We start from the raw sequence: 26,286 nt of genomic DNA on the forward strand, positions 1-26,286 counted from the left end.
TGCAGAGGGTCACTCCGGTTTAATAAGTCAGAAAAGCCTTAAACGTCTCGTCGGCACCAGAAACAGTTGTGAAATCTCCTCCTAATATCTTTCAGCATTGATGTATTTCGTTCCCTGAGGATATGGTTTCTGATGTGGACTGAAAACATGTTGAGTATGGATTTTCCGGATTTATCCATCACTTAAATGTTTCATTGAGAAAATGTACGCCTCCATTACACTATTCCCAGCAGTTTTGGGGAGTTAACTGACACATGTAGAAGTGTATTGCTGTTAGATATCTCCTCTAAATGTCAGAACCTGCACTGTGAAGCTTCAGAACAAGAGTCCGCCCCTCCCCTTCAGCAGTGAGCCCGAGGCTTCACTAGCACTTCATCACATCCTTAGAAAGTAGAGTCTTAGTGGAGCAGACCCGAAGGCTTAATGTCAGCAAATTAATTATGGATTCACCCAATTAGTTCACAAACTACACTGTGTTCGAGGGAAAATGATCATTCCCCCAAATGACTTGTCTCTTCAGTCTTTTCCCCAGTGTGCATTGTGCCTCTCTCAGAACTGTGTGTACAGTACGCGTGTGTGTGCGCTCGCCTCCATGTGTGAAGCGACACGCAGCAGGCAGGTAGCCTGACCTTTTTAATTATTCAATCCTTCTAACTCATCCACTGACGCTGCCTCAGCCAGCTCCGTCTCCGGCTTTTTAGCGATCTCCCTCCTGTCCAAACATATTTCCGTCTGTCTTTAAACAAAAGGAAACAGATTCTCTGCTCTTTTCTTAACGCTCTTCCAAAATCACACTGATCTGCGTCAACACATGAAGTGATACTGTAACTGTAATGACTGTTTTGACTGTGCAAGATTGCCTCAGATCTGTAGCCCCCCCCCCAAGTGTCGAATAAAGTAAGTAATCACTGCTTTTCTAATGAGAATCTGTCAGGGGCGGTGCTCGTATCTGTTTACCAAACCAAATTATTTTCTTATTTCGACAAAGTCAATTAATCACACCCGAGACAATTCTGTTAGTGTTTGCCTCTCAATAGGAAGATGGATTGCAGCAAAGGCGGTGTCATCATTAAATTTCATCGCATAACAAGAAGACGCTGTTGCAAATTAATTCAATTTGACTTTTGGTTTTTCACATTCACTCGAGGTTAAAGTCATAATGTCGGGTGGAGACTGACACTAGGGCTGCTAATTAGTATTTTCATCATTGATAAATCCATGGATCGCTCTTGTGATCGATTGAGTTAAGTCAATAAAACATCAAAATGTAATGTAAAATGCCATAACAATAAAAAGATATTCAAAAAGCAGCAAATCCTCATAATTGAGATGGTTTTTTAGAGGGGTCGGGCTAGCTGGTTAGCATGCTAACTTCAGTATCTGTGCAAGACAGTACACCATATTGTCAGAAATGTTATTACAGTTAAAGTCAACTTTTGAATGTTTTCAACAACAATTCTTACATATTGCACCTTTTAATTAGACAACAGAAAGTTAATTAGTTGAGGAGCTAACGTTTCGGGGAATGACGACCTCCATACTAGCTAGGTTACAATAGATTGGCTAGCAAACGCTTAGCCTTTTTGTTTGACATCTTGTAAAACTTGAAAGGAATGGTGTGAATCTTTGAGAAGATGCTTGTTGGAGATGGATAAGAAGACGTACAACACTGCCCTGTCTGTACAGTCAATACTGAAGGTACAGCCAGGAGACGGTTAGCCTGGCCTAGCATAAAGACTGGAAGCAGCAAGAATCACGCACAACACCAAAAAAATGTGATAATGTCTTTTAGTCTTTATGCTAAGCTAAGCTTAGCTCTCCATATCCTGCTGGGTCCAGCTTCATATCCAATGGACAGATATGAGCATGGTTTCAAACATCTCATCTAGCTCTTGGCAAAAAAGCAAATAAGCATATTTCCCAAAATTGTCAAACTATCCCTTATCCCTTAATTAATACATTAACAATTTGGTGCTGGTTAGTTTTCTGTCGCTCATTGTTTCAGTGCCAACTTAAACCACTTCTTTGTGTGTATTTGTCTCCATCTATTGTGCTGCATCACACTTCCCTTCCCCCACCTCTGCAGACAGTACTCGGACAGTGATCTCTGTGTGTCGCTGACATTGAGCAGAGTTTGTGGACTGTGATTGTGCTCACAGCGGAGCCGTCCTTGGGAGACAGAGCCGGCCGTCACAGATATGGATTCCTACATTTAATGTCTCGGCCTCTCACACACAAATGTTTCTCTTTCAATGAGCTGTGGCCCCGCAGGCAGAGAGTTTTATCGATCATCTGACTTTTAATGCCTCTTAAATATTAAGATTCATGTATATGACCTTTGTGTTAGGATTGAGAGTGCAAAATCCCTAGCTAAATACCCCTTCAAACCCGGCTGGCTGCACTACTGGCTTTGTTTCGGGTTTTCTTTTGAACCATGGGCAAAGTGTGCCCAGTTTCTCTTTTTTCCATAAGAGCATGGGGGTCATGCTTGGCTTTATTTAAGAGAGAAGAGATGGAGGGAAGTTTTTCTCTCATTTCTGGGACCACTCTGCTTGTCGCCGGCTCAGGAAATGAGTGCAGCGGAAAATGAGAGGAAGAGAAAAGGGGGTAAGAATTGAGGAAGGTTTGGCCTCTGTGTGAGTCTTGTTATCCGAGCTGTGAGCGCTTTTTTTCTCCACTTCCCTCCCTCTCTGTCACTCTCACTCTTTATGTCACACACACACACACACACACACACACACACACACAGTGGAGAGCCCTGGAAGAAAGCCCGGTGATTGATGACTCTGTGTGAGAGACCTCAGAGGCAGCAGCACTACAGAGAGATGGACAGATGAAAAGGAAGGAGGAGGGTAGGAGAAAACGACTGAGATGAATCAAGTAACGGGGTGAGGCCTTCCAGCAGCCCCGTTAACATACTGGAGCCAGAGTGCCGCCTTGTTGGAAAGACACCCTGGAAGTGACCCGTTCTGTGTGACTTCCTCGCATCAAAATCGCTCTCTGGGACTGTAGAAAACCCTGTAGACAAAGAGATTACTGTTAAAAGGGCAGTTAAAGATGCGCTTTTTGGTGATTTTTAAGTAAATATACCAAAGTTTTGTTGCCTTAATGTGTTAAATGCTTTTCCTTTCACGTAAAACATGTGCGAAGACGATTTTTACGTATTTTACATCTTGTAAGGCTGAAACTAATGATTATTTTCATAATTGATTAATGCAGCAGTTGTTGTGTTTTTTAATCCATTGATTTTTGGGTCCATAAAACATCTGAAAACACTTAAAAATGCCCTTGTGATGTCATCAAATGTCTTATTTTGTTCAACTAATGATGATCTGGTACCAGCAAATTGATTGTCAAAATATTTACAGATTTTTTTAATCGAATGCCTAATTGATCAATGAGCCTACTCTTGCAGCCCTAAAATTGTGTACCGTTTACAGCCACATTTGTTAACGCGCATTTTTGCCTGGTAGCAGGCACATTTTTGCGTTTCTTTGCACTTTATCGCCCCCTACTGCGCCAGCAGGACTGTACATCGACATCGCTCCATTGCAAAAGCAGTGCCTTTAAAGTCTAAATGGTTAAATACGTTTGCACCCTAATAAGATATTTTGACTTGAAGCAAATTGTCTTGATTACACAGATCTGTTGCCGTCGTTGGATTGCACACAGTCGGATCTTAAAGTGCACAGAAATCCTGACATTTACAATCGCACTGTAAGTGCTTCTTATCTAAACATGCTGTTATGATCTTCAACGAGAGATATACACTGCTGAAAAGAGAAATGTGTTATCTAAGGACTGTTTCAAACTGCATTTCTGACTTGCTGAAGTTATACAAGCCTTGATGACGGCCAAATTTAAACATCTGTCTCAGAACATAAATGCTTATCTGGATGTCTAAAGTGAGTCTTGCATTAATTGTATGCAGGTTGAGAGAGTGTCTGTTGTCTCGGAGATATCAGCTAAGTCTCTGAGGTAGGATTTTACCTCAGGGTGCTGTATACTGCTCCGAGTACCTCGCAGTGTGATGGTCTAATATGTGTTGATGTGTCCTGATAGTGTCACATTTCACAACCACCCACACCAGCCCTGAGCTTTAGACTGGACCTCTGATGAGAGGGGGGCACTCACATCCACACCACCCTGGTTCTTGGCAGCGGATGGCAGAGGCAGTCGTTCTTTGTTGAACTCTTTACCTTCTTGTTTTCCTTCCTTTTTCTTTCCTCTACATTCTGACTACAAAGGACTGATGAAGACTTCATGTCATGACTTCGCCCTGACGCTTTCTGGCAGAAAGAGATGTTTTCAGCACTTTTTTGAAAGGAGAGGCGCTTCTGGCTCTCGTCCTGGATAATGTGGAATATGAGTTTTCGGTGCAACGTTTAATCCTCGCTGTGTTGCAGTAATTTTACGCTTAAGTTTACCGTGATGCTGATCCTCGCTTTGCTCTTTATGTTCTGCCTGTGAAAACATGCAGACATACTCCTTGTTTTCTTACTCAAAAGGATGCATTTACATGTATTTGCAAGTGTGATTAAAATCCAAATCCTGGCTGAAATATACATCTTTGTGCTTTGCATTAGAAGTTGTGTTTTTGAGCGTTGCGAGCTCAGAGGAGGGAATGTAATGAATTGTCACTGTACAGAGTACAGAGGTGTAAGTGGGTTAGTGTGGGCCCCTCTGAGTAGATTTTAACCACCCTCTATTGGCCTGAATGTGTCATTACACAACAGTCTGTCAACCTTCAGGTGCAGCACATCGTCTCAGGAGCTTCATTCTTTTTTTCAGATGATGAATCACCTCCTCACAACTTATTCTCACCTTCTTTCAAATTTGGAGAGATCAACCTTTGTCAAACAAGTATTTCTACGCCTGCTTTGTTTTTGAATGGCTGTAAGGGCCCGATAAAAGAGAAAAAAAAGAGAGGTAAAAGTAGATTGCTATTTGTCTGAGTACCTCCAATGTCACACGATCAATAAGGAATGTGACGAGTCAGATGGAGCTTCAGATGAGTGTTTGTCAGTGAAAGGAAAACACACTTCAAACAGGAGAAAAGTGGGGCTTTTAGAGCACCGAAGCTTTGTCACTTTTTAGAGCAAATGGGGCACTTTGTCACCAACAGTATCTGAGTAAGTGTGTGTCTGAGAACGTGTGTGTGATTCACTGATTTTCTGTGTATCTATCGCCCGCAGCTCCCCGGGCTCTTTGTGAGCAAGAGGCTGAGTGACTTTGTAGTCAAGGATTCTTTAATGCCTTCCCGTGTCACACAGTTTAGTTTTTTTTTTTTGTGCTTGTACATCAGTAATGTGTGTATATACGGCATGTGTGCACGCGCATTGTGTTCAACCAGGTTTTTGTCTTTTCTTGCAGGTGTATGTGCCGAGGCGGTATGCCCCGGGGAATAGTGCTGACAGTGCACTAGGAGTCTGAACCTTGTCAGTATTCGTGGCTGAGGAGGAGAGGTACCCTGCCGAGCCGAGCTGTGCCGTCCTGTGCCGTGTTTGACGCAATGTCCGTGACTGACAAACACAAAGTGAAGAGGCAGCGGCTGGACCGGATCTGTGAAGGTAAAGTTACTAAAGTAACTGGTTGTGTCCTAAACTTCCTTCCTGTCGCTCATTCAGCGCAGAGTCACACGGAAGTTGATAACATTAAACTGACGATCACGATTCTGGATTTCACACTTCGCTGAACTTGCTCTGGGTGTGTGATATCGATGCTTTGTGTTTGGAGCCCCAGTGCATCAAAATCAAGTGCTCTCTCCACTGGCAAATTATCTGATAAACTGTAGGATTATTATTACGAATAGAAGCAGTGATTGTAGTTGTTGATGTGTTTATGCCTGTTTAAATGTCCAAATGGATTCAATCTATTTTGTTCCCAAAGACGGAGAAATAATTCAATATATATTAATGATCTCAGGCACAAGTAGAACTGTTATTATGAATCCAATAAGCACCATCTTTGTTCTGTTTGAACATTTTTAGACCTCTACTGTACATAACTATTGTTTCAACAGCCTTTCAGTGACTGTATTTTAATAAGTGTTTTATGTCAATGTGAAGCAGGTCGTTAACCACGACTAAGGAAGTTCCTAGCAGCTAATTGCCCTGACGTTTTAACTCGGCATAGTCTCGACTAGTGTAAAAGTGAAAAAACACACAGTCAAATATGTCGTAATCGTAATATGCAATGTATGTAATATGTCGACGCGTAATTTAAAGGTGCAGTATGCAAGAATTGACCATCTGTCCAATTCATACTCAAAACAAACGGGAGGCAACGTTTCATCAGAGTAACTGCTAACTGCTGCTGACTGTAGCCTCTAGTCAGCTTAGTTAGAAGTGCAGCTAGCGGTCCGGACTGGAAGCTCATAGCACCATAGGACCAGGATGGGCTGGGGCTAGCTAGTTAGCATGCTAACTTCAGTAGATATAGTATCTCTGCAACACAATACAAACGATTCATAACGTGAAAACTGCTTTTTCTTCACATTCTTTTAATGATTTTAGTTAATTAAAAAAAAAAATCATTAAAATTCCCACATACTGCATCTTTAAATGTGTATATTCATAAAATATTATTTATAAGTTTCACCAACTTGTATTTCTGGTGCCGACTAACGAGGGTAGCAACGTTTAAGGGTTAAATATATGAGATTTTGAACATTAATAAACCAGCAAAAAACTATTCACACCAAACCAAAGTGTCAGTATTTCACAACCTGAGAATGAGACTCAGCATCTACATGTCTTATGACCTGCAAATGCACTAACTCGTGCAAAAAAAATCCTCTCTTTGCCTTGTTTTGTTTCCCTCACTGACACTGTTTCCACAGCTGTACAGTACATCCTCTAGCCAAGCAGCCTCATTGTTATTAGCATAACCCTGAGACCTATCGGTGATCAATACCCATTGATTGCTATAATTTTCTCCTGGCACACAAGCACATGTCAGCTACCGCAGTAACCAGTGTATAAGCGTTGACCTCAGCAGCAAACAGACGTCTGGCAGATGTAAATGAGATTACTGCTTTACTCTGGCCGCTCTGTGCTCCGCTGTTTGTTTGTGTAGGAGTGTCTGTTTATGTGACTTATGGTTCTAGAGAATCTCTAAACATATGAACTCAAGTTAGATTACCGCAGGGGATTGAATGGTTTTCTATCCTGTCACGGCTGTTTGGAAGCAGCCAATTTTACACCATGAACCGCAGTGATTATTAGGCTTTAGGTTGTGGATTAGAGAGCGGTGGTGTTGTATTGAGGGGCCTGAACATGCAATAGGAGCCCCCTGCCGTGCACATAGCTACAAAGTCGACCCAGGCAACAAGCAATATGAGCCTTTGTGTGGGTGTATAAACTGTGTCTGAAGCCTTGTGGATGTGCATTTTTAAACCCACTTGTTTGACTTCGCCCAGCGCGCGTGTGCGTGCATGCACATGTGTTTGTGTGTGTGTGTGTGTGTCTGTCAGACTGTGTCCTGAGGTAAAATCATCTCCTCTCTGCTGTCTGGGTCCCCGAGAGGCTTGTTAAGCTGCTGGGCCCTCCTGGAGCCAGCGCAGGGAGAAGCAGACATGACTGCAGTGCTGGAAAATGAAGCTAGACGCACCATTACCCCCAGTGCCAGCATATTTGTTTTGCAGCATGATGTAAGCACCTCAGCGTCGCGCACACGAAATGAAGGACATATGCCGCGTATCCTGTTAAAGACCGTCGTTCAGCCCAAGAATCCTGGTTTTTGGTCGCTGCCACTGTCGTAGAAAAGTGATTATGTTGAATTTTTCATGCAAAGTAGAAGCTTGGAAATGCATTAGGAGAATACATTACAGTACAATGTCAATGTCAGTTAAAGAAAAAAAAAAACCCCACGTATCACTCCATTACTCTTAAAGGAGATCAAACCGGAGCCAGATTTTTAAAGAGTCCTTCCTCAGCATCTTTTTTTAACCTTCGTTTTATTTATTCAGTTAACTTTTCAATGATGTCTTCTACAAATTTCATCTCCCTACATGGTCGTAAAAATGTGATTTCAGATCTTTGTCTGCACTAATTCAGATGTAGAATACTAAATCCATTATATTTAAATTTGGATAACTCATGTTTTCCTGAGAGACGGTCAAATTGAACGAATTTTCTTCCAAAGTCAACCTTTAAAACAGCCCAACGTGAAGAACGTGCGTAATGGAAAAACCCCTGAAATTCCCAGTAACTCCAAGGAAATGTGCCCAGTGTTAGGATCAGAGTTGGATAAGAAGATTGGTACCGATTTCATGTCAGTACGGCAAACGCGCAGCTACCACCGGCAGCTGGTTAGCTTAGCTTAGCACAAAGACTGGATGCAGTTAGCCTGGCTCTGTCCAAGGCCCTTTAAAGCTCAGCCATGATCGATTGTCATTGACTTCAGGAAGTTACTGCTCCCGCCAAGAAATACTTCATTACATAACCCCCTTGTAAAATGCTGAATTGTCGTTTTAACACTTTTATGCAGATTAAATAAACAAGATGCATCATGTTAATTAGCAAGCTTAGAAAGTGCTTTAGAGGCAGATTTTGTTACCTTTAGACAAAGCCAAGCTAGTCTGACTCACTAATTGTTGACTGTGGGTAAAAGCCTGCTATCGTGCGACCATTTCAGTCACAATTGCCCTCACTTCCACTATCTGCGTGTTGCTGCTTTTCCAGAAATATTGCCCCCCTTATTCCTATGAGCAGTGGCGCATGATGCCAAAAAATCTCAACTTCCTAGGCATAAAAACAACCGGATCTTCTGCGTTGTGAGGCCCACAGAGCGTGCTCACTAGAGACTTCTGCCGACCAAGCTGGCTAACTAACTGTTAAGCGCCTGGCTAACTTGAACAGAGATTGAATGATATCATCTTGTGGCTCTTCTAGACTTTTGACTGAATGGCTCATATTATGATAGTCAAACGAGTCATTTTGCGGGAGTTGTGACGCTCAAAAAAATGTATCCACTGTTTTACAGCCGTCTCTTTCACAGTGCGCATCAAGTGACGTTGTACTTGCACTGTTTGGCCACTATGAAAGTCGGCTTCAAAGCTTTGCGCTCTTCCTGGGGGCTTGAAAACGACAACAGCCTCTGAGCTAGCAACCTTCACATAGATATTTGAATGCTAACTTGATCGCTAACAATACACATGTTAACAAGTTACCTTTTCTTTTGCAGGGATTTAGCCATTTTAATGCCAGGGCTCATCTCCCCAAAAGCAAAACAAGTCCCACTTACACTATTTTGCAGGGGCACTCTCGTTGCTAACCGTTTTCCCCTGTTACCAGTCGTTATGCTAAGCTAAATAAGCTAGCTACTGGCACAAACTTTAACATTTACAGCACAGGCATGTGAGTGGTATCAATCTACTCATCAAATTCTTGGCAAGAAAACATCAAGCCTTTTTTCTTTTTAAATGAATCATTTAAAAGTTTATTGCAAATTAGTTAATTGCACAGCAGAATGTTGTAAAACAATAACTTCACTAAGATTATGTCACAGAATAGGAAAGCCGCTGAAAGTCGATAAATGAAAGTATTGAATAAACTCTAAAGGCGTAGTCTTAAAAACATATTTCACATCACAGGTGGGTCGTTCATTGGTGGAAATCCTTCGTGATTAGAGTCGCAGTCCACATCCAGCTGTTGCGTGCGTGTGAATCAGACAGCTGAGGTAGTTAGTCATTCCTGAGGGAACAACAGTTACTCTGCTCTGCCGGGCACGAGCTCAAAGCCCACAGGAGACGCACAGAGAGACGGTAACAGGTGTTGCTGTGATGCATGCCGAGCTAGCTCGTGGTGAGCGTACTACCTGCCGACGTTCCTCCTCACACACACACACACAGACACACCAATACGTACACGCTCATCCAAACACACACACACAAGCATACTAGCTCTCCAGATGGCCATCATACAGGATCAGTGATTCAGTCCTCTGGCGGCCATTGTGAGGGCGTAAAGAAAAAAAAACAGCTTGTGATTTGTGATTTGTTCATGAGCCAATGACCAGGCAAAGTTGTCCCGCTGATTGCATGTAGCGGCGTGATAAGGCTGCCATGGCAATTGTCTCCACGCGAGGAGAAAACACACATGAAGCGCGGCTCTGCTTTTTGTTTCGCACACAGGTAAAAATCCTCACAGGGCTCATTTGGCTGCTGTCGGGACTAAGTCATCTTAATCCAGGTTCACACTTCAACCAGGGCCACAGTTGGCAAACAGATACAGACCAGATGAAGCCGTGATTCGTGCTGTCTCTCCTCAATCTCTTTCAAGGGAAAGTCTGGAGCGTTTTCTTTCAAAAACGTCTGCTGAGACCATACTCTCTCTGCACTGTCCAACAGAGCCTTTGCCTTTGTTTCTATTGTTTACCCGACAACTAAAAAAACAACCCTCATCGTCCAACACAGTTTCCAATGCCGTGCAAGGTGTAAAATGTATTTTTTTTTTAATGTTATATTGCCCTAGTTGTTCATTCTGGCTGTTATACATTGGCATTTATGGCAGTGGGATCAGAAAAGCGGTATCTAAGGAAACCCGGTGGGTAGATGACAAGGCTGATTAAGCCATTAAAGTCCTTGATATGTATTTAGCATAATCTGGCCTGTCTGCAAATAAGGTGGCAGGGAGCTGGTTGCGACTGTTTTCATCAAAAGCTGCTAGTTAGCTCAATCAAAGCAGCTGCTGGTAAGCATCAGCTTTAATTCAGCGTTATGAGGAATAGAGAGGAGCTTTCTCTCTCTCTCTCTCTCTTTCTCTTTCTCTCTCTCAGGGGTGAAGAGATTCATTTCTGTCATCTGAAGAGATGAGGAGTGATCTGCCGTGGCCCATGTTCCTCCCAGCCTCAGGTCCTTTCATGTTCTCAGCTTAATTTGAGCTGAACCAATGTTTATCATTCTGCAGCAACTGGGCCGAGTGGCTGGGAGGGAGGACGCTCCTTTTTCCTGATCTCTCTCTCTCGCTGTCTTTTTTTTTTTTTTTCCTTTCGCCGTTGCTAAGATTGTTGTTTTGCTTGTAGACTGCAATGCTGTTTCCCCTCTGGGTTAGATTAGAGCCGCTCTAATCTAGTCAGATAATGTTTTAATCAACATCTGCATTTTATTCATGTTGTGTTACATGATGGCACTTTATGGTTGCATAATTAGGAATATAATTTATCCACATTAGCCGCCGAGCAAAGCACAAAAACACTTCAGTTGCCAATTGTTCTTTCCAGTGATTATTTGCTGATAACCAGCGTTTATGTTAATTTATGTTGTGTAAACTTTTAACTGAGTTATAGCAGTGGAGGATAAACAATCTAATCTAATACTAATTGATTAATTGACTGTAAATCTAAACATTTGACTAAGTGTTAGGCTTTCCTTTCAAACTTAAGCTTACTTGGTCAGAAATGAGAGAAAATGAGGACCTTTCAACATAGATCTGAAAAAACTTTTGTAGTACTTGAGTCTGATGGCTATGTGCTTTGCGGTCTTTTATTTACCAGGTCGTTCTTTGATGAAGCTTGTTTCATATACAGTCTTGCCTGTCTCTGCTTGTTGTAGGGTTTGTTTGTTTTTGTATCTTGCACAAGTGAGCGGTGGATTGATGCCTATGTGAAAATAAGGGCGGTGTATCAAACCTCAGATCTTTTTGAGTACTGACTGCAATTAAAACGTCGAATGTGACAATGAACTCTTGTTCTGATTTAAAAAAAAAAAATAATAATTTAATGAGATATATTACAAAAATTAGAAAACAGTACTCGTGGTTTTTTTATTTGGGTGTTTTATTAGGATCTTTTCGGCTGCGTGAGTTAACACAACATTAAACAGTTTATTATGCTGACCTCAATATTCCCGTTGTGTTTACACGCGTGCCAGTTTACATAAGATTGTCACCGATATTCAAACACCATGCCAGAATAAACAGCAGGGCTTTCCCGACAATAATACGATTTTTTACCTATTGTTTTGGTTGTGGGGATTTATTTTATCTATGTTTTATTTATTTAGGAGATTGTAATCTTTGTTTGTCATTCCAGTCCCAATGTCTGAATCAGAGACCAATACCAATATTATAAAAAACATTCCAATTTCTATATATCAGCCGATATACACTTTGTTTTTTGCAATGATCCCTCAAATAGTGTTATCAAACACTTGATGAAGATATGTAAGGAAGGCAGGATATTTACAGGTTAACAATAAACTTTATAGTCTAAAATGACACTGAAACAGTGGAATTTAATAATTATAAATAAACCCAAATATCTTTTCCTACATTGTAATTGCAAAACAAAAAGGAGGGGTTTGCATATTGACGCATAATATAGGCCAACCGATATATCGGCTCTAGACTGAAGGTCTCAGTTCATAGCTCTGAAGTATTCCTGTAGTTAGTGCGGCTTATTTTGTTAGTTGAAAAAGAGGCGATACATGATCTTTAGGTTTTTGGTAAATTAAAGGTGTTCGAGGTCATACTGACATTTGTAAACCATGCATTAACACCTCAGGAGATGTGCATAAATTAAATTGATGAAGTGTTCAGTCTCTACCTACATTTAACCCCCGCTCCATCTCCTCTTGTAACCACAGCCGAGTTAAACATATTGCGAGAGCGTTCTTTCATTTAACCAGACCCCATATCGTTTCTTCATCGGTGATGTGGAGGCGAATTACATTTTCCCCTCTTTCCTTCCTTCTCTCTCTCTTCTCTCACTCAGCTGCACACTCCTCGTCTCTCCAAAAAGCAAGCGGGCTGTCGTCTCTCCCTTCTGTCTGCCCCATCTGTGATGCAGTATGGGCCACTGGCTTGATAATGATAGGCAGGCGGAGCGCGGGGCTTGCACACGAGGCTAAAGAGGGAACAAACTAAACCGCTAAAATGGAAGACAAAACTCTAATCAGTTGCCTCATCGAGTCTACCAGAGGTCTCGCCTTGTTGATAAAAGGTCTTGCAGTAGTGGCTCTCGCTGTGCCCCGCGTTCCTCCCACCCATGACGTGCTGTGTCATACACTGCGGAGATGCGAGGTGGTAAAGAGGCGGAGGACGGCGTCTTGATAACACAGCAGATGTGAACCCTCCAAAAGCCATCGGAGCAGAATTGGTACCATGTGTTTTTCTTTCCCCATTGCCCCTCCTTCCCCCCCCCCTGTACTTGTGTTAGAGCGAGCAAAGGCCCAGAGGCTCGTTAAAACTTTAATATACTGTACAATCACAGTAATTGAGTAGAATTTTCAAGTTCTTCCAGTCATGGTTTTAATTTATGAAGCCCCTATGAAAGTTTAATGGATCAGCAGTTGTAGAGTTGCAGCTATCTAAATCATTCTGCAGCTATCTCTGCCCGCACTGCCTGCCAAGTCTCGCCGTTAGCGTCCTGTGCCCTAGAAAGATGGCCAGATTGCTCCAAAGGCATGACTGTTGCTGGACGTCTGTTCAACACATTGTACCTAGAGGTCTTTCACAGAGCCGTATGATTGGCTGCGAACTAGCAAGCCGAGTGTTGGCATCAATTCTGATGCTGTACACCAAATATCCACTGTGTAAGTTTGGGGGTTTCTTTTCTTCTGTTGTATTATTCATGCTAGCAACTACAGGGTCCCTGTTGCTTGATGAATGTAATATAGCGTGCTCACTTAATTATGGAGCAGCTCTCATGAGAGGCATATCAGAGAATGTAGACAACATGAATATGGTACCCCAGCTTCTTCTGCTTATGAATTGTGGGAAATGCAGCAATTTGCATGGCAGGAGATATGATATGTCATATCCTTGTTTCGCTTTTAGCAACACGAGCCTGACCGTACTTGAGATGTTTATTATTGTTATTAATATTTTGTCAGGAAGCGGGGATCTGAGTGACACACAGCCCTGGAAGGGGCTTATTAAAAGAAGTTATTGTCGGCGATCGCCGTGGAGAGATACAACAGTGATTAATGGTGTGTTTTACAGCTGACAAAAAAGCGCAGGGAGACTCAGACCTGGGAGGACAGAGCTGAGAAATCACTAAGAGGAAATTGCTAGGTATACTTTACCTCTAATGAAAGAAACCATGCCTCAGATGTGCATCATCCTGGACTGCTAAGGGCCACAGGGAAAATGAAACTGTTCTGATTTATTTTTGTTTTGACCTACTTAATGTTCTCCAATTAGGATGTTCCATAATGAAACAATCTGATTTTTGTTTTTGATATTATATCATGATTGCATCACCTAAGCTCCGAAATGAAAACGAGCTTGTTATAGCATTTCTTTCTGTAACTTGACAGGTAGTGGGACAACATTACAAGGCACGGTACTTTAGCAGTCTCTTGTCAGTCTTGAACAGTAATAAATTTAGCCAATCTCAGTCACGCTGTCTCTGTGTCTCAGCTTCAGGAGCTTCCAGATGATGTCCCTGGCAACTTGCTGCAGAAATTCTTCCTTTAAACCCCTGTTGCCTTATTCAAACAGAAATAAAGCACAGAATAGAAACAGGCTTGTAGCCATCTAGTTGTCACAGTCCAGTGCAGTCCAATCATATCCCCTTCCCCTCCTGCCTTGTCCTATCCTGCACTGTCTGTCTTAGAGGTGAAGCTGGCAGCCTCCCGCCTTATCAGCTTTTTTCCCATCACACACTTATCAAAGCGCCCTTTTCTTCTCCCTCTGCTGCCAGTTTTTTGTTTACATTGCTCTTGTCACGGCAAGTAAACACCGGCAGTTATCTCTGTGATGCCAACATCTCAGATAAGGCACATCTGCTCCCTTGTACATCTGGTGTATGTCGTAGCAAAGAGCGAGCACTGTGAGGGAAAATACGACTCAGAGAGTGAAGGTGCAGATCACGCTGATTCTTGCTGTGATCAAAAGTTTGTGAAGCAAGCATAGCATGGCCTTATTATGACAGTAATACAGCAGACTTTTCAAGGTATGGATTTTTTTATTTTATAACTCGTGAATCATGCTGATTTTAAATAAGTTGATTAGGTGACTGGATTAGGTGATATAAAGGAAAATTAGAAATTAATAATTTACAAGCAAAAAATCTAATTTACTGAGATGTTACGATTTGGTGCTTTTCTTAGCTTTATATGATTCAAATCTTTTTTATTGTCGGTCAAACAAAACAACCAATCTGAAGGTATCATCTTGGTCTCACGGGAAAATGTGATGGACATTTTTTTTTTTTTTTACTATTGTCTGATGCTTTATGAACAACCAATTAATATGAAAACAATGATTTTAAAGAAAAATAATGAATTGAAACATTGTTATGGAATAACATGACTGATTATGAAGACACATGGCTTCTCGTTTTGGATTTTGGCGGTTTCCCTCAAGGAAACGCAAGATCAGATAAGAAATAAACAAAACACAAAAAGCTTAATGATAAAACTTGCTAGAGAATTTCACTGGAGACCAACTGCAACCATTAAATCTGGGAATAGTCATTTATTTGGCTAAGGTGGTGCTCAACATTGCTTGGGTGATGCACCTAAGCCTTATAATGGTATGGAAAACTCTGGGTATTTGTGTATTCATATATGTGAAACTGTGCTTGCCCAGTAGAGGCTGTGCATTCTCCATGCCTTGAGTGGAGCGCCTCCTGTCCTCCTTCTAGTAGCCACCAGATTAAATCTGACCCTCAGCAGTATATGTGTGTAACGGCCTTCACAAACGCCCCTACCCCCCCTCTCTCCAGGGACACACTACAGCAAGCATGACAGTCCCCAACCTCCCTGGTCCCTCTGGGAAGATCCATTCACGACCAGAGGGATGCCGGCTGCAGGCCATCGAAGGGTTTAGTAGTAACCACTAAGCACCATAAACACATCCAGGGGCCTCAGAAGCGTGCTGGCTGTGTACACTATCTGGTTCAAGTGATGTCACAGGGGCCAGTGGATTTAAGCAGGTTTTAGTTTGACGCTAATCCCCATGTGGCAAACGCTGCGGAGGAGAGGACTGTCCCTGCCAATGGCGTGCATCAACCCCATTGGATTAGTGCGTCTCGTCCCCTCCTCCATTCTGTTGGCATTGTCCACCATGTGTTTTTACCCCAATTTCTTTACCCTCGGACTGAGTTTGGAACGTAAGCGTCATGCCCAGCACAAGCATGAATCCTGCCGTAGAATGGAGTAGAACCTCGCCCTAAAGGTGTGTTTTTTCATGTCTGCATGTGTGTTTGTCTATGTGTTTGTCATGTTGTGCCTCTCTCCTTGTGGATTTCTAATGTTTCCAGGGCTGAATTATTTAGATAGGCTACCAGCAGGGAGCTACATGATAGCACAGACTTAAGAGTGAGGGGAGGGGGGTGCCTACAGCTGCAGATCAGGTAAAGGGTACCTCATGCTTTACCTTTTCTCCTCTCCACTCCTCCCTTTTGATTGGGGGCGAGTGTAACTGGAGAGTTGAAACACAATACCCGGCTCTATTTTCAGCTTATATAGCTGTCCGCTTTATTGTCTTCACTGATGCCTAACTCAAGTGAGCAGTCGCATTTTGGTGGCTCTCTGAGCCAGTGGGGTCCTGAATGGACTGAAGGCCAGAACGACAGGGCTGCGAGTCGCTGTCACTACTGTGGCACTGTTGCAGGGCGAAGGAATTCTTTGGCACTGTGTGGAGGAGATCTTGGTCTTGGTGAGAAACAGGATCCAGTTCTTCAGTCCACCCTGCACGTCCACCCTGTCCGGCATGTGCAGCAGCTAATGAGGAAGAACTCTGCACCCGATCTGAACAGCAGCCTCTACCTCAGACAAGTGATGGCTGGCAGGGCTTCTGCACCACCTCAGGATTACTACCTGGCTGACGCTACCTTATCAGGTCAGCCACTTGAAGAGTCTGGGTTTTATAGGGATAACCAGCACCTGCTCAACAGATCAGTCTTGCATTATGGGTCCAGCGCAGGGGGGGTGAGGCCTACCTGGGATCAAGGACAGGCAAGGGCCACACCTTCTGTGCTGGCCTCTGCTTCTACACCTACCCCTGCGCCTCCACCTCCTCCACCTCCTCCCCCACCTCCTCCGCCTCCTCCTCCCCCTCCCCTTCATGAGCTGAGCCGTATGTACAGGGAAACGCTTGGATCTAAGATGATCCAAGACGTCCAGCGTATTGGTGGCAGCTCTCCCTCTCCTGCAGTCTACGGGGTCCAGCCCCCTCTTCCTTTTTACACTGCTGAGCTATCGTCTCTCTCTGCACGCCAAGCTTACAACAATATCAACAGCTTGTCCCTGGACCCTCGCCAGCCAGCTGCTGTGGTGGACCCAGCTTCTCAGGGAATGGACGGAGGTCTACCCCGGGCTTATGGAGCTATAGCCTCCCAGCGACTGCCTTATGACCCAAACTATGACCCCAGCGCAGCCATGGTGGCTGCCACAGCTGGAATGGCCTCTCACATGCCTCCTCACCATCCCAGTGCTGTAGACCCCAAGAAGATGGTGGACCCGGCCTTCTTGTCTTTTCTGCGATCTGAAGGCTTGGTTGAGAGCACCATCACTCTCCTGCTGCAACATGGCTTTGATTCCACTGCCACACTGGGAATGATGGAGGACCATGATGTCCGCTCTGTGGCGCCTAACTTGGCCCAGGCTCGTGTTCTGTCCCGTGTAGCGTTCAATTGCAAGGCAAGTGGGCCGGTTCCACGAACTCGATCCAACAGCTTCAGCCACCGCGACCTCTACATGCAGCCCCAAGGTTTGACCATGGACCCCAACCTGATGCAGCAGCCTCCCACCACCATTCAGACCGTGTCCCCCAGGATGGGAGAGTTTCTTGGTAGAAGACCCAGTAGCGCACCATCCCAACATTTACTGGAGACGACCACCTACCCAGGAGCACGGCCCCTGGCAACTGGAGCCTTCCCAATCAGCCCTGGAGGATATAGCAGTGCTGTGACTCAGGGAAGACCCCTCTCCCTATACAATGCCCACACCGGTCTTGCTATGTCTGCTCTTGGACAACAGCCTCCACCAGCTCCGGGCACGCCTGGAGCAGCGCCCAAAACCTTCTCTGGCTCCTATTCCCCCATGGAGCTGATGAAGAGAGCCCCCAACCTACCCCTAGCATCGCCAGTAGGAGCGGCAAGCCCCCTTCACAGCCCCCAACTTCTCCGGAAAGGGCTCAATGCTGCTACTGAGAGTACCATTGCTCCAGTTACTTCTTCCACCACTCTCCAAGTGCAAAACCTTAACAACAACAAGATGGTAGGACGGCGTACTGGTCCACCTGTCATAGTCTCAACCATGGCCACCACACCTGACACAAGTAATGTCAAACCCCACCTTTCTCCCTCATTTCTTTTCTGTCCTTGTTGATCTATATATCTTCTGTAGATGTTGGTAATAACTTAGTTTTTTTCTGATGTTGTTTTGTCATAGATTAGATGCATAGTGAGATTTAATTCTGTATATGATACATAGGTTTTTGGCATACTACGAAAATCAGACTGACAGTCTTTTTGAATGGGGGAGTAGCATGTAAGATGCATCTGACAAGTTAAGCTGCTTTGCTCTGAGAGGTCTTTTTTTCCTTTAAATTATGCAACTATTTATACATGTATTGCAACAGAGTTGTGTCATTTGCCGGAGGGGATCCTGTCTCATCACCAAGATGAAATATTTCTTATGAGCAGCACTCCAGTTATTGAGGTCACATTTTGCTGTCTTTTTCTTTCACTTAGCTTGATGGTCAGACTCATTCTGAAGCAACAGTGTGCCTTTTTGGAGTGGTTTTGTAGCACCACCTCGCTTTTTCAAGGATGCTTGTACATGGTTTGTTCACTAAATGTTGGGAAGCACTCACAAAACAATTTGGCAAAAAAACATTTTCAAAGATGGGATAGTGGTTGGAAGCTGTTCCCTTAATATACTCCTACAGCTTGTTTTTTTTTTGTTTTTTTACAAGACAGATTTAGTAAATATCAAAAACACAAACACCCAGCTTGTCTAAAAGTTTATTTCCTTGATGCAGAGTTGCTGTCATTCTATTTTACACTGTACTCTCACCTAATCAGGGGCTTAACTGCCTCAGATCCAATTACACTAATTGGATGTATAGTTGTGTAGACTATAATAGGTATAGGTTTATAGACATCCTGTTGAGTGTTTTGAAATTCCGGTATCGCTGTAGTGACGCTATAAGCCCACATTTTTTTGTTTGCTATGTTTTATATACTCGTTTTTGGCTCAAACATTAGGTACATCGATAGAAAATGTTCTGCCCGCTCAAACTGAATATTTATATGAAGTACATGTCTTCTGCTCTGTGCTGCTTACAGTAACTTGCCAACATTTACGCTTTGATCAAGAGTGAATTTACATTTTTATGGAGTGACAATAATGAAAGAAGTGTAATGCTTTTGAAGGTCTCGTAAGCAGGCTGCTGCACACAATATGGCGAGACCAAACTTGCCTTTCTGTTTGTTTTCTTTCTAACCACACATTCATGTGAATGTGTTTATGGTTCATCTTCAGTGGCCTCGCACATAATTATGTTTAGTTTTTTGTCTCATGTGAGGTTAATACAAGTAGCGTGGCAGCTTTTTATGCTCAGGTTTCCATGAGAGTGAAATCTCCAACACGGCATTATCTCAGCTTATTTTTACACATAAGGGCCTTGATTTGTCACCTTAACAAGTTGATGCATTTCCCTGTTGATGAGAGCTGATGAGCTTCGGGAAGAATGAAATCTTTTAACCTTGATTTTAGCCACGTAACCCTGCTTCTTTCCTGCCTCTCTAATGGGTCTGTGGGCTGCTGCACTTGTTAAAGAGTAATGACTTTTATGAAGTGGCTTCCCTTCGTGTGTTGTCAAGGAAATAAAAAGTGAGGTGCGAGATCCAGTGGAAGGGGGAGGAGTGCTTGGGGAGGTCGTGGTTGGAAGTCCTTTTTCGAGCTTCATGCAAATATTTGCTGTTTTTCAAGGTCACAGTGGCAGCAACCCCCCCAACTCCACTTTTAGCACAACAAACTCATTTGCATGTAGCTGACATTTGTTGCTTCAGTAACTTCATCTGATAATGGGCAGCCCTTGCCACCGATCGAAAAGCATACTTCTTAATTGTGTGTTGCTAGGCAACCTAGGTTTCGGTGGTAATCAGAGATAGATAATCTTCGCATTTAAGCAAAGGGGAAAAAGTGGAGCCCTGCATGCAGTGTTGCACATTTATTTTGTGCACTTGTTACTCGTTTTTGAGCAGCCATTTTCAGTTTAGGGCAGGAGGAAATTGAGTGAAAAAGAGGTGTTGCAGGGCACTTAATGAAAACATTTCTCCTCGTCTCTTTCCTCCTCTCTCTCTTCCTCTGAAGAGTGTACATCTCAAGAGATTGCTTCTCATTTTTGTGCAGAGGCTTCACCAGTGAAGAGCCTCTCTTATTACATGCATGGTGTTTTATGTTCAAACATGCATATTGATGAAAAGTTGACACGTTATTCCTTTTGCACCTACTGAATAAATTGGTTGTTCTTCCAATACAAGCTAGTCTCCTGTTTATCATCTTACATCAAAGCGTAAATTTACACATAGCCGCTGAGGCATCCGCATTTCCATGTAGTTGAATTCTTATTTATTCTCAAAGCAGAGTTTTGAAAGCAAAGATGTGAGCAGCAGCGAAATCACTAGCTCCTTAAAATATTTATGTTAAAGGTGCAGGTGGGAGGGCCCTGCCTGTGTACTCCTCTCTGCTGGGCGCTGTCTTGGTTGGCTAAAGCTGTAAGTAGTGTTAATAATGGCATTAAACGGTTGAGTCGAGCTTAGTTGCAACAGTTCCCTTCCACCCAAAGTAGAGAGAGCGCCGTGCAGCACTCGCATTGGCCATGGAGTTGTCTATCAGTGGCATCCCACAGAGCACCACAGGTGGGTAAATTTTGTCACGTGAAGCCGAATAGCCAACCTGCTAGCTAGAGATGTGATTGGCTTGTTGCTTGCATTGTGTGCGTGCTCAGTAGATTAACTAAGGTGGACGCTTGCATGTTGTCCACAAATGCCAGCACGTGGTTTCCTTGCGGAGATAATCCACAGAACATCTTCAGCTGTGCTTTTCTGGGCTGGAGAATTAGGAGGCGGTGTGTTTGAGGGCAGGGCTTGTAGCTGACAGGAAGGAGAGAGAGACCAGAACTTGGCAGCAGCGCCATGGTAGCCATATGGGAAATGTCAGTTGACGTGTTCACCTGCATAAGTCTGTTCACTTGGTGTGCCCAGGTTGTGTCCGCTCCTTCCTGGGGGGTTAGTCGAATCATGTCAGATCCCCTTTTTTCCCCCTTTTTGACAGGATGCCATCACTGTTGCGGCTGACAGTTATGTAACCTTCCAGTGCACGGCTCCCATGGGGGCCTGAATGGGATTTTAATTTCCCTGCCTGTGTTTGGAAGGACATCCACGAGGATGCATGCCTAATGTGCTCTCAGCTGTCCTTGGATAAACTGCTTTGTCCAGGTGTCTGACATTGATTTCACTGTGCACTCCTGCCTGTTTTCCACTGGCTAGTCAGGAAGAAAAGATTCCCTGTGTGTCAGTGTGGCCTTAAACTTTATGTGTGTGTTTTAGAGAGCAGGTAGCGTCTGTCTTCCTGTGCTGCCACTCTGTGTTTAAAGACTGCTTTGATTTATATGCTGCCTCAAATTGATGACTCCATTTATTTGTGTCTTGTGGTATATGGTCATTCGTTTGCATTTGTGGACAATGCACACAATGCACAATGCTGCGGCCCCCCCTTCTATCCTGCCCGGATAAATACAGAACGCAGATGTCCCTCTCTCAGCAGCAGGAAGTGTTTGTCTTCATCTGAGGCCTGCTGTATGTGACAGCAGGACATGGGGACAAGACCTTAAGTTTCCTCTATCTGTCTCTTTCTTCCTTTGACTAGCACTATGTACTGTACATATATAGTCCATGTCAATGACATGATTGCCATAGTTTTGTCTCTATTTTAGCACTTTGGATTTGAAATTAAACTTTTTTTTATCCCTTTTGGTACATTACACATTCTGCCAATTTCAGATCAGTGCAGCTGGATGATCCTACGCATAAGGACGAGATTAGTTTTGAAAGGGTCCAATATCTGACCTCAGGAGTCCGTCACCTGACCTCAGTCCAACTGATCATGTGTTTCACTTGTGGCAGACCAGAGTGAAGCCAAAGAAACCGTGAAAAAAGCAAGAGGTCATCGATTTCAGACTTTAGTTATTTTCTGCTTATCTGGTATTAATTATAATGCCTCTAAACACTTCTGCAGCTGGAGGTTTCTCTAAGCAAAACCAAACAAAACACGTTAGTAGGGTGGGATCAAGGAAGTTACTGTCTTCATTGTTAAACAACCACCATAGCTGATTCGAATCTATCTGACGTTACTTAGGCAGAAACGTACATACAAGGTTATGTTTTAAAGTTTTATTCATGCTATGTTTCTTGCCAACTTCCTTCCTCGATTATCTCCTGTAAGTTATCAACCCAACAGGTGATAAAATGAAACACCATTGCCTTGAGTAAAATTAGAGATTTATCTGGGTTTGAACTAGAGCACGGATCATTCTGTATTTTTCTGTCCGAACCCGACATGAACTCGACAGACGTCACTGAGGCACTGAGTTTGTGCTACCCTGTCACCTAATTATTACCAAGGTTGCAGCTTGCCTGTTCATCCAGATTTCAGACATATTCAGTGTATACCATGAAAAAACATTATTCTACGCGCATAGATATGAAATTAAAAATACATATATTTTATAACTTTGGTTACACAAACTCGGACATCATCGACAGAACCCGGGTATCCACGCTCTAGTCTGAATATTAATGTAAACATTTTGGATTTGTGTTAACAATTCAACAAGATATGTAACAAAGGCTACATTTCCTATAGTGTTAATCTTATATGCATGTAAACGCCCTAATATAAAAGCTTAACATGAGAATTATTAATCTCATAGTCTGTTATATTTAACCTCTGTTTTCCTGGAGTACAGACACGACACTTACTATAAAAAATATCACAGTGCTACTGCTCACTGTTGTGCACTGGATATTGACCCTTTACATACTTACTGTTGTCGATGCTGTAATGGGTGAGGGGCTCTTACTAATAGCTTACGTTAACTGTCTAGGAATAGGCCGAGAATTAGAGTGGGGGAAATCCTACTGGCCATCTGTGTGTGTTTGTGCGCGTATGAGTGCTGATGTGTTTGTGTGTGTGTGGATACTACTATACAGGCATCACGTGTCAGTGGGAGTCTGTGTCATCCTCACTAATCCCTCTGATATGAATGAGTGGAGACAGACAAGAGGTTTCAGCTCACATGGCATCGGTCAGGGGTTATTACAGGGAGTGCTGCTGTGTAATAATCAGTGTAACCCATGCTCCTGTGTTAAACCGGTGCAATATGTATCCGCCTGTTTAAACAAGAACAGTGCTATTTTAGAGCAACAGCGCCGCATGAGGGAAAAAGTATATGAGTTTCTTACCCTCAGGTGTGCATAAACTACAAGTTAGACATCATTCATCCCTAGATTTTTGTATGTATAAGTATCGTTTAGCAAATGAAAAACCGAACTGAGCTCTGACTACAACAGTGCACATCTTCTCTTGCGGATTCTATAGCTACTACCATTGACTGGCTGCTCAGTGAGACCTACGAAAAATATGACACATTAAAATCCAAAAGGACAACTGTGATGGGGGACGCATCTTATATTTTCCCTACATTGTGGACAATGTCCCTATTGAAATTGGCTGGAGGAGAGCTAGTTAGTTGTTAGCTTAGCAGCTAAGGGAGCTAATAGCTTACAACTAGTAGAGCTAAACATACAGCAGGACTTAGTTTTTGTTCATTAGAACATGAAGCGTTAAAAAATGAACTACAGTAAATAAATGTGCTGAAGTACTTCACCTGAGTCCAGTTTGACAGTAAAAGACCTTTGAATGGCAAAACTTATTTTATTTCTATGTATTTTTTTTGTCCTTTTTAATTACTTTATTTTTAAAGAACAGCTCAAGAATTTTCTTTACAAAGTAAAGAAACAATATTTGGATTTTGGGACGGTCAGCATTCATTCAGGGACAGTTGCAGTCGTTTTTCGGGTTGGTTCCAGGATGGCGGTGAAAAAAGTTAGTCTCCTTGTTCTGCTTTATTGACCTAAAGTTTAGGGACTGTATTTTAAAAGAAGTATGAGTTGTACATTGTCTACCACTTCAAATTAAAATTACAAGCGAGCCCTTTAACCTCGCAGTCCTCGCTTAATTTCAAATCTAATGTGCTTGAGTGCAGGTGCATATCCCAAACAATGAAATACATTTTCTTACTGTACTGTACAGGCCTGTTAGTACTGTACAATTAGAGGCCCCTGTTAACGTCTAGATTCTTGAACGCTTATCTGTGCGCAGTCCTTCTGTCATGTGTCTCCAGTTTCCTGAGAACCTGGTAAATGTTACATGAACTATCTGCTGCTCCATCTCCACTCGGCCTCTGTATTGTTTGTGTCCCCGGGGAAATATGGCAAGGAAAATCTATTTTTCCACTGCAGTAGTTTTTCCTCCAAAAGAAAAGAGAAAACAAGCGAAAGAAAAAAGTGTTGCCGGGGCCCCATCCCCTCGCGCCCCTCCCTCGCTGTTGTCTCATGGTTGATCTTTCCAAACCATCGGTTGCGTTCACAGAGGGATTAATGGTTTCTGCGAAGCCAGCCAACCCATGGAGGGAACGGAGCCTTCGAGCGAATGAGGAACAGCTGGTCTCCCCCTGCTTGTGACAGCTTGAGTGTTCGGGTGTGTGTTTGTGTGCATGCGCGATGGTTGCAGCTGACCTCTGAGAAGGGTCAGTAGTGCCGTCCCTGGTCTGAAAGTGGGCCTTAAGTCTTAGGTTTTCTCCCATCTACTGCCCTGTTGCTGCTATTAAATCATAATACTCACAATGGGTCATTGAAAGTGCTTGAGTTTTTGTTTAATTAATTCTGGTGTGCACTTTGTGTGAGAGAGAGTTATTTTTAACTCATTTATGAGCCATGTCAGCGACAAATTTCCAATCATTTTGAGATCATCAATAATGTTTTTCTGAATTTCGGAACGTGAATTTCCAAGAAACTGGTGCCTTGGTGGATCAAGGCTCTGACAAATGGTTAACATTTTCTAGTTTTCAGTTTCAGTTTTTTGTAAGTGCCCTTTTCACAGAGCTTTTTGTGTTTGTTTTGCTTGTTTGAAGATTTTTTTGTGATCAGTTTTTATTTTAGAACAGACGAGAAAGGAGAAACATCCAAACAACAACAGTTTGGAGCAGAATTGTCGACAGGAATTTAGATACAGTGGCGGTAATAAATGATAATAAGAGGCAGATCATCTCAAGCAAAATGCTAATAACAGTAGACTGAATAGAAGAAGGACAAATCCATCTATAGCAGCGCTGCCCAAAGTGGGGCTCGTGGGCCAAAGTCGTCCCTTCATGAAGTTTGTCGTGGCCCGCCCGTTTGTAACTAAAAATAGATGTTAGACCTGTGTAACTGTCCAAAAAAGTCACGATTTAAAACGGAAGGAAGTGGCTCCATCTTTCAGATTTTCTTACAATAATATTTCATGTTGTGTAGCGATGACTGGAGGTCAGCTGACTGTCACACGCTGGCCCCTGCTTGCTCCTCCACAGGCCCAAAGGTAACTGCTAAGCGCTAATGGGAAGATGAGGAGCGCGTCTGAGTGTGTTTATGTGCCTGGGTGTGTGTGTGTGTGTATCCTGTGTTGTTATGATTGCTGAGAAGAATCTTCCTGCTATTTCGGGAGATCTCATTGTCATGTTTATTCTACCAGTCTCCTTATCCCATGGCTGTTTTGTTTACAGGATAGCAACGATGTGTGCTCACTGCTCGCGCTGTAAGAATGGCAGCACTTTGATATAATCTCCCCAATTATCTGTCGTCAATTCCGCCTATATTATTCCTCTCGCCACGGCAGCTGGGGAGGAGATTGGTTTTGTGCATGTCGAACGGCAACAGCTGCATCCACTAAAACAGACAACTACCTCTGCACACCTCCCCAGTCCTTCTTTTTTTTTTGTGTGTCTCCCTCCCCCTTTTTTCTCTCTCACTCAGTGGTGGGCAGGTCACCCTGAATTATTCATCAGTGTGAAATGAAAAAGCTCATGGATATTGAATATCCCCTCTGAAGTGGTGGCCAACCTTGTGTTTTTTTTTCTTCTCTTCCTTTTTTTTGCAGCTGAAAAGAGTGAAGAGCGGCAGATCTCATTGCCAGGGTATTTCAAAGGTTAACCGATTGCTTTACCTCATGCACATATTTACTTTCTTCATGGTCTGTGGCCGTCGAGGAGGGGGTTGAGGGAGGAACGG

The 26,286-nt window shown here is 43.1% G+C and overlaps 1 protein-coding gene across 2 annotated transcripts in view; it reads left to right on the forward strand.

Moving 5' to 3' along the window:
- Positions 1 to 26,286, forward strand: part of ctbp2l (C-terminal binding protein 2, like) — a 106,608-nt gene that overhangs the window by 41,607 nt on the left and 38,715 nt on the right. For both annotated transcript variants that reach the window (XM_084343046.1, XM_084343047.1), the window contains exon 2: positions 5,374 to 5,570. In XM_084343046.1, the coding sequence (XP_084199172.1) occupies positions 5,513 to 5,570 (58 nt within the window). In that variant the 5' untranslated portion in view covers positions 5,374 to 5,512. The remainder of the gene's footprint in view (positions 1 to 5,373; positions 5,571 to 26,286) is intronic.

Source organism: Pagrus pagrus, assembly GCF_965226575.1.
Source record: "Pagrus pagrus genome assembly, chromosome: 21".
In the NCBI taxonomy this organism is placed as follows: domain Eukaryota; kingdom Metazoa; phylum Chordata; class Actinopteri; order Spariformes; family Sparidae; genus Pagrus; species Pagrus pagrus.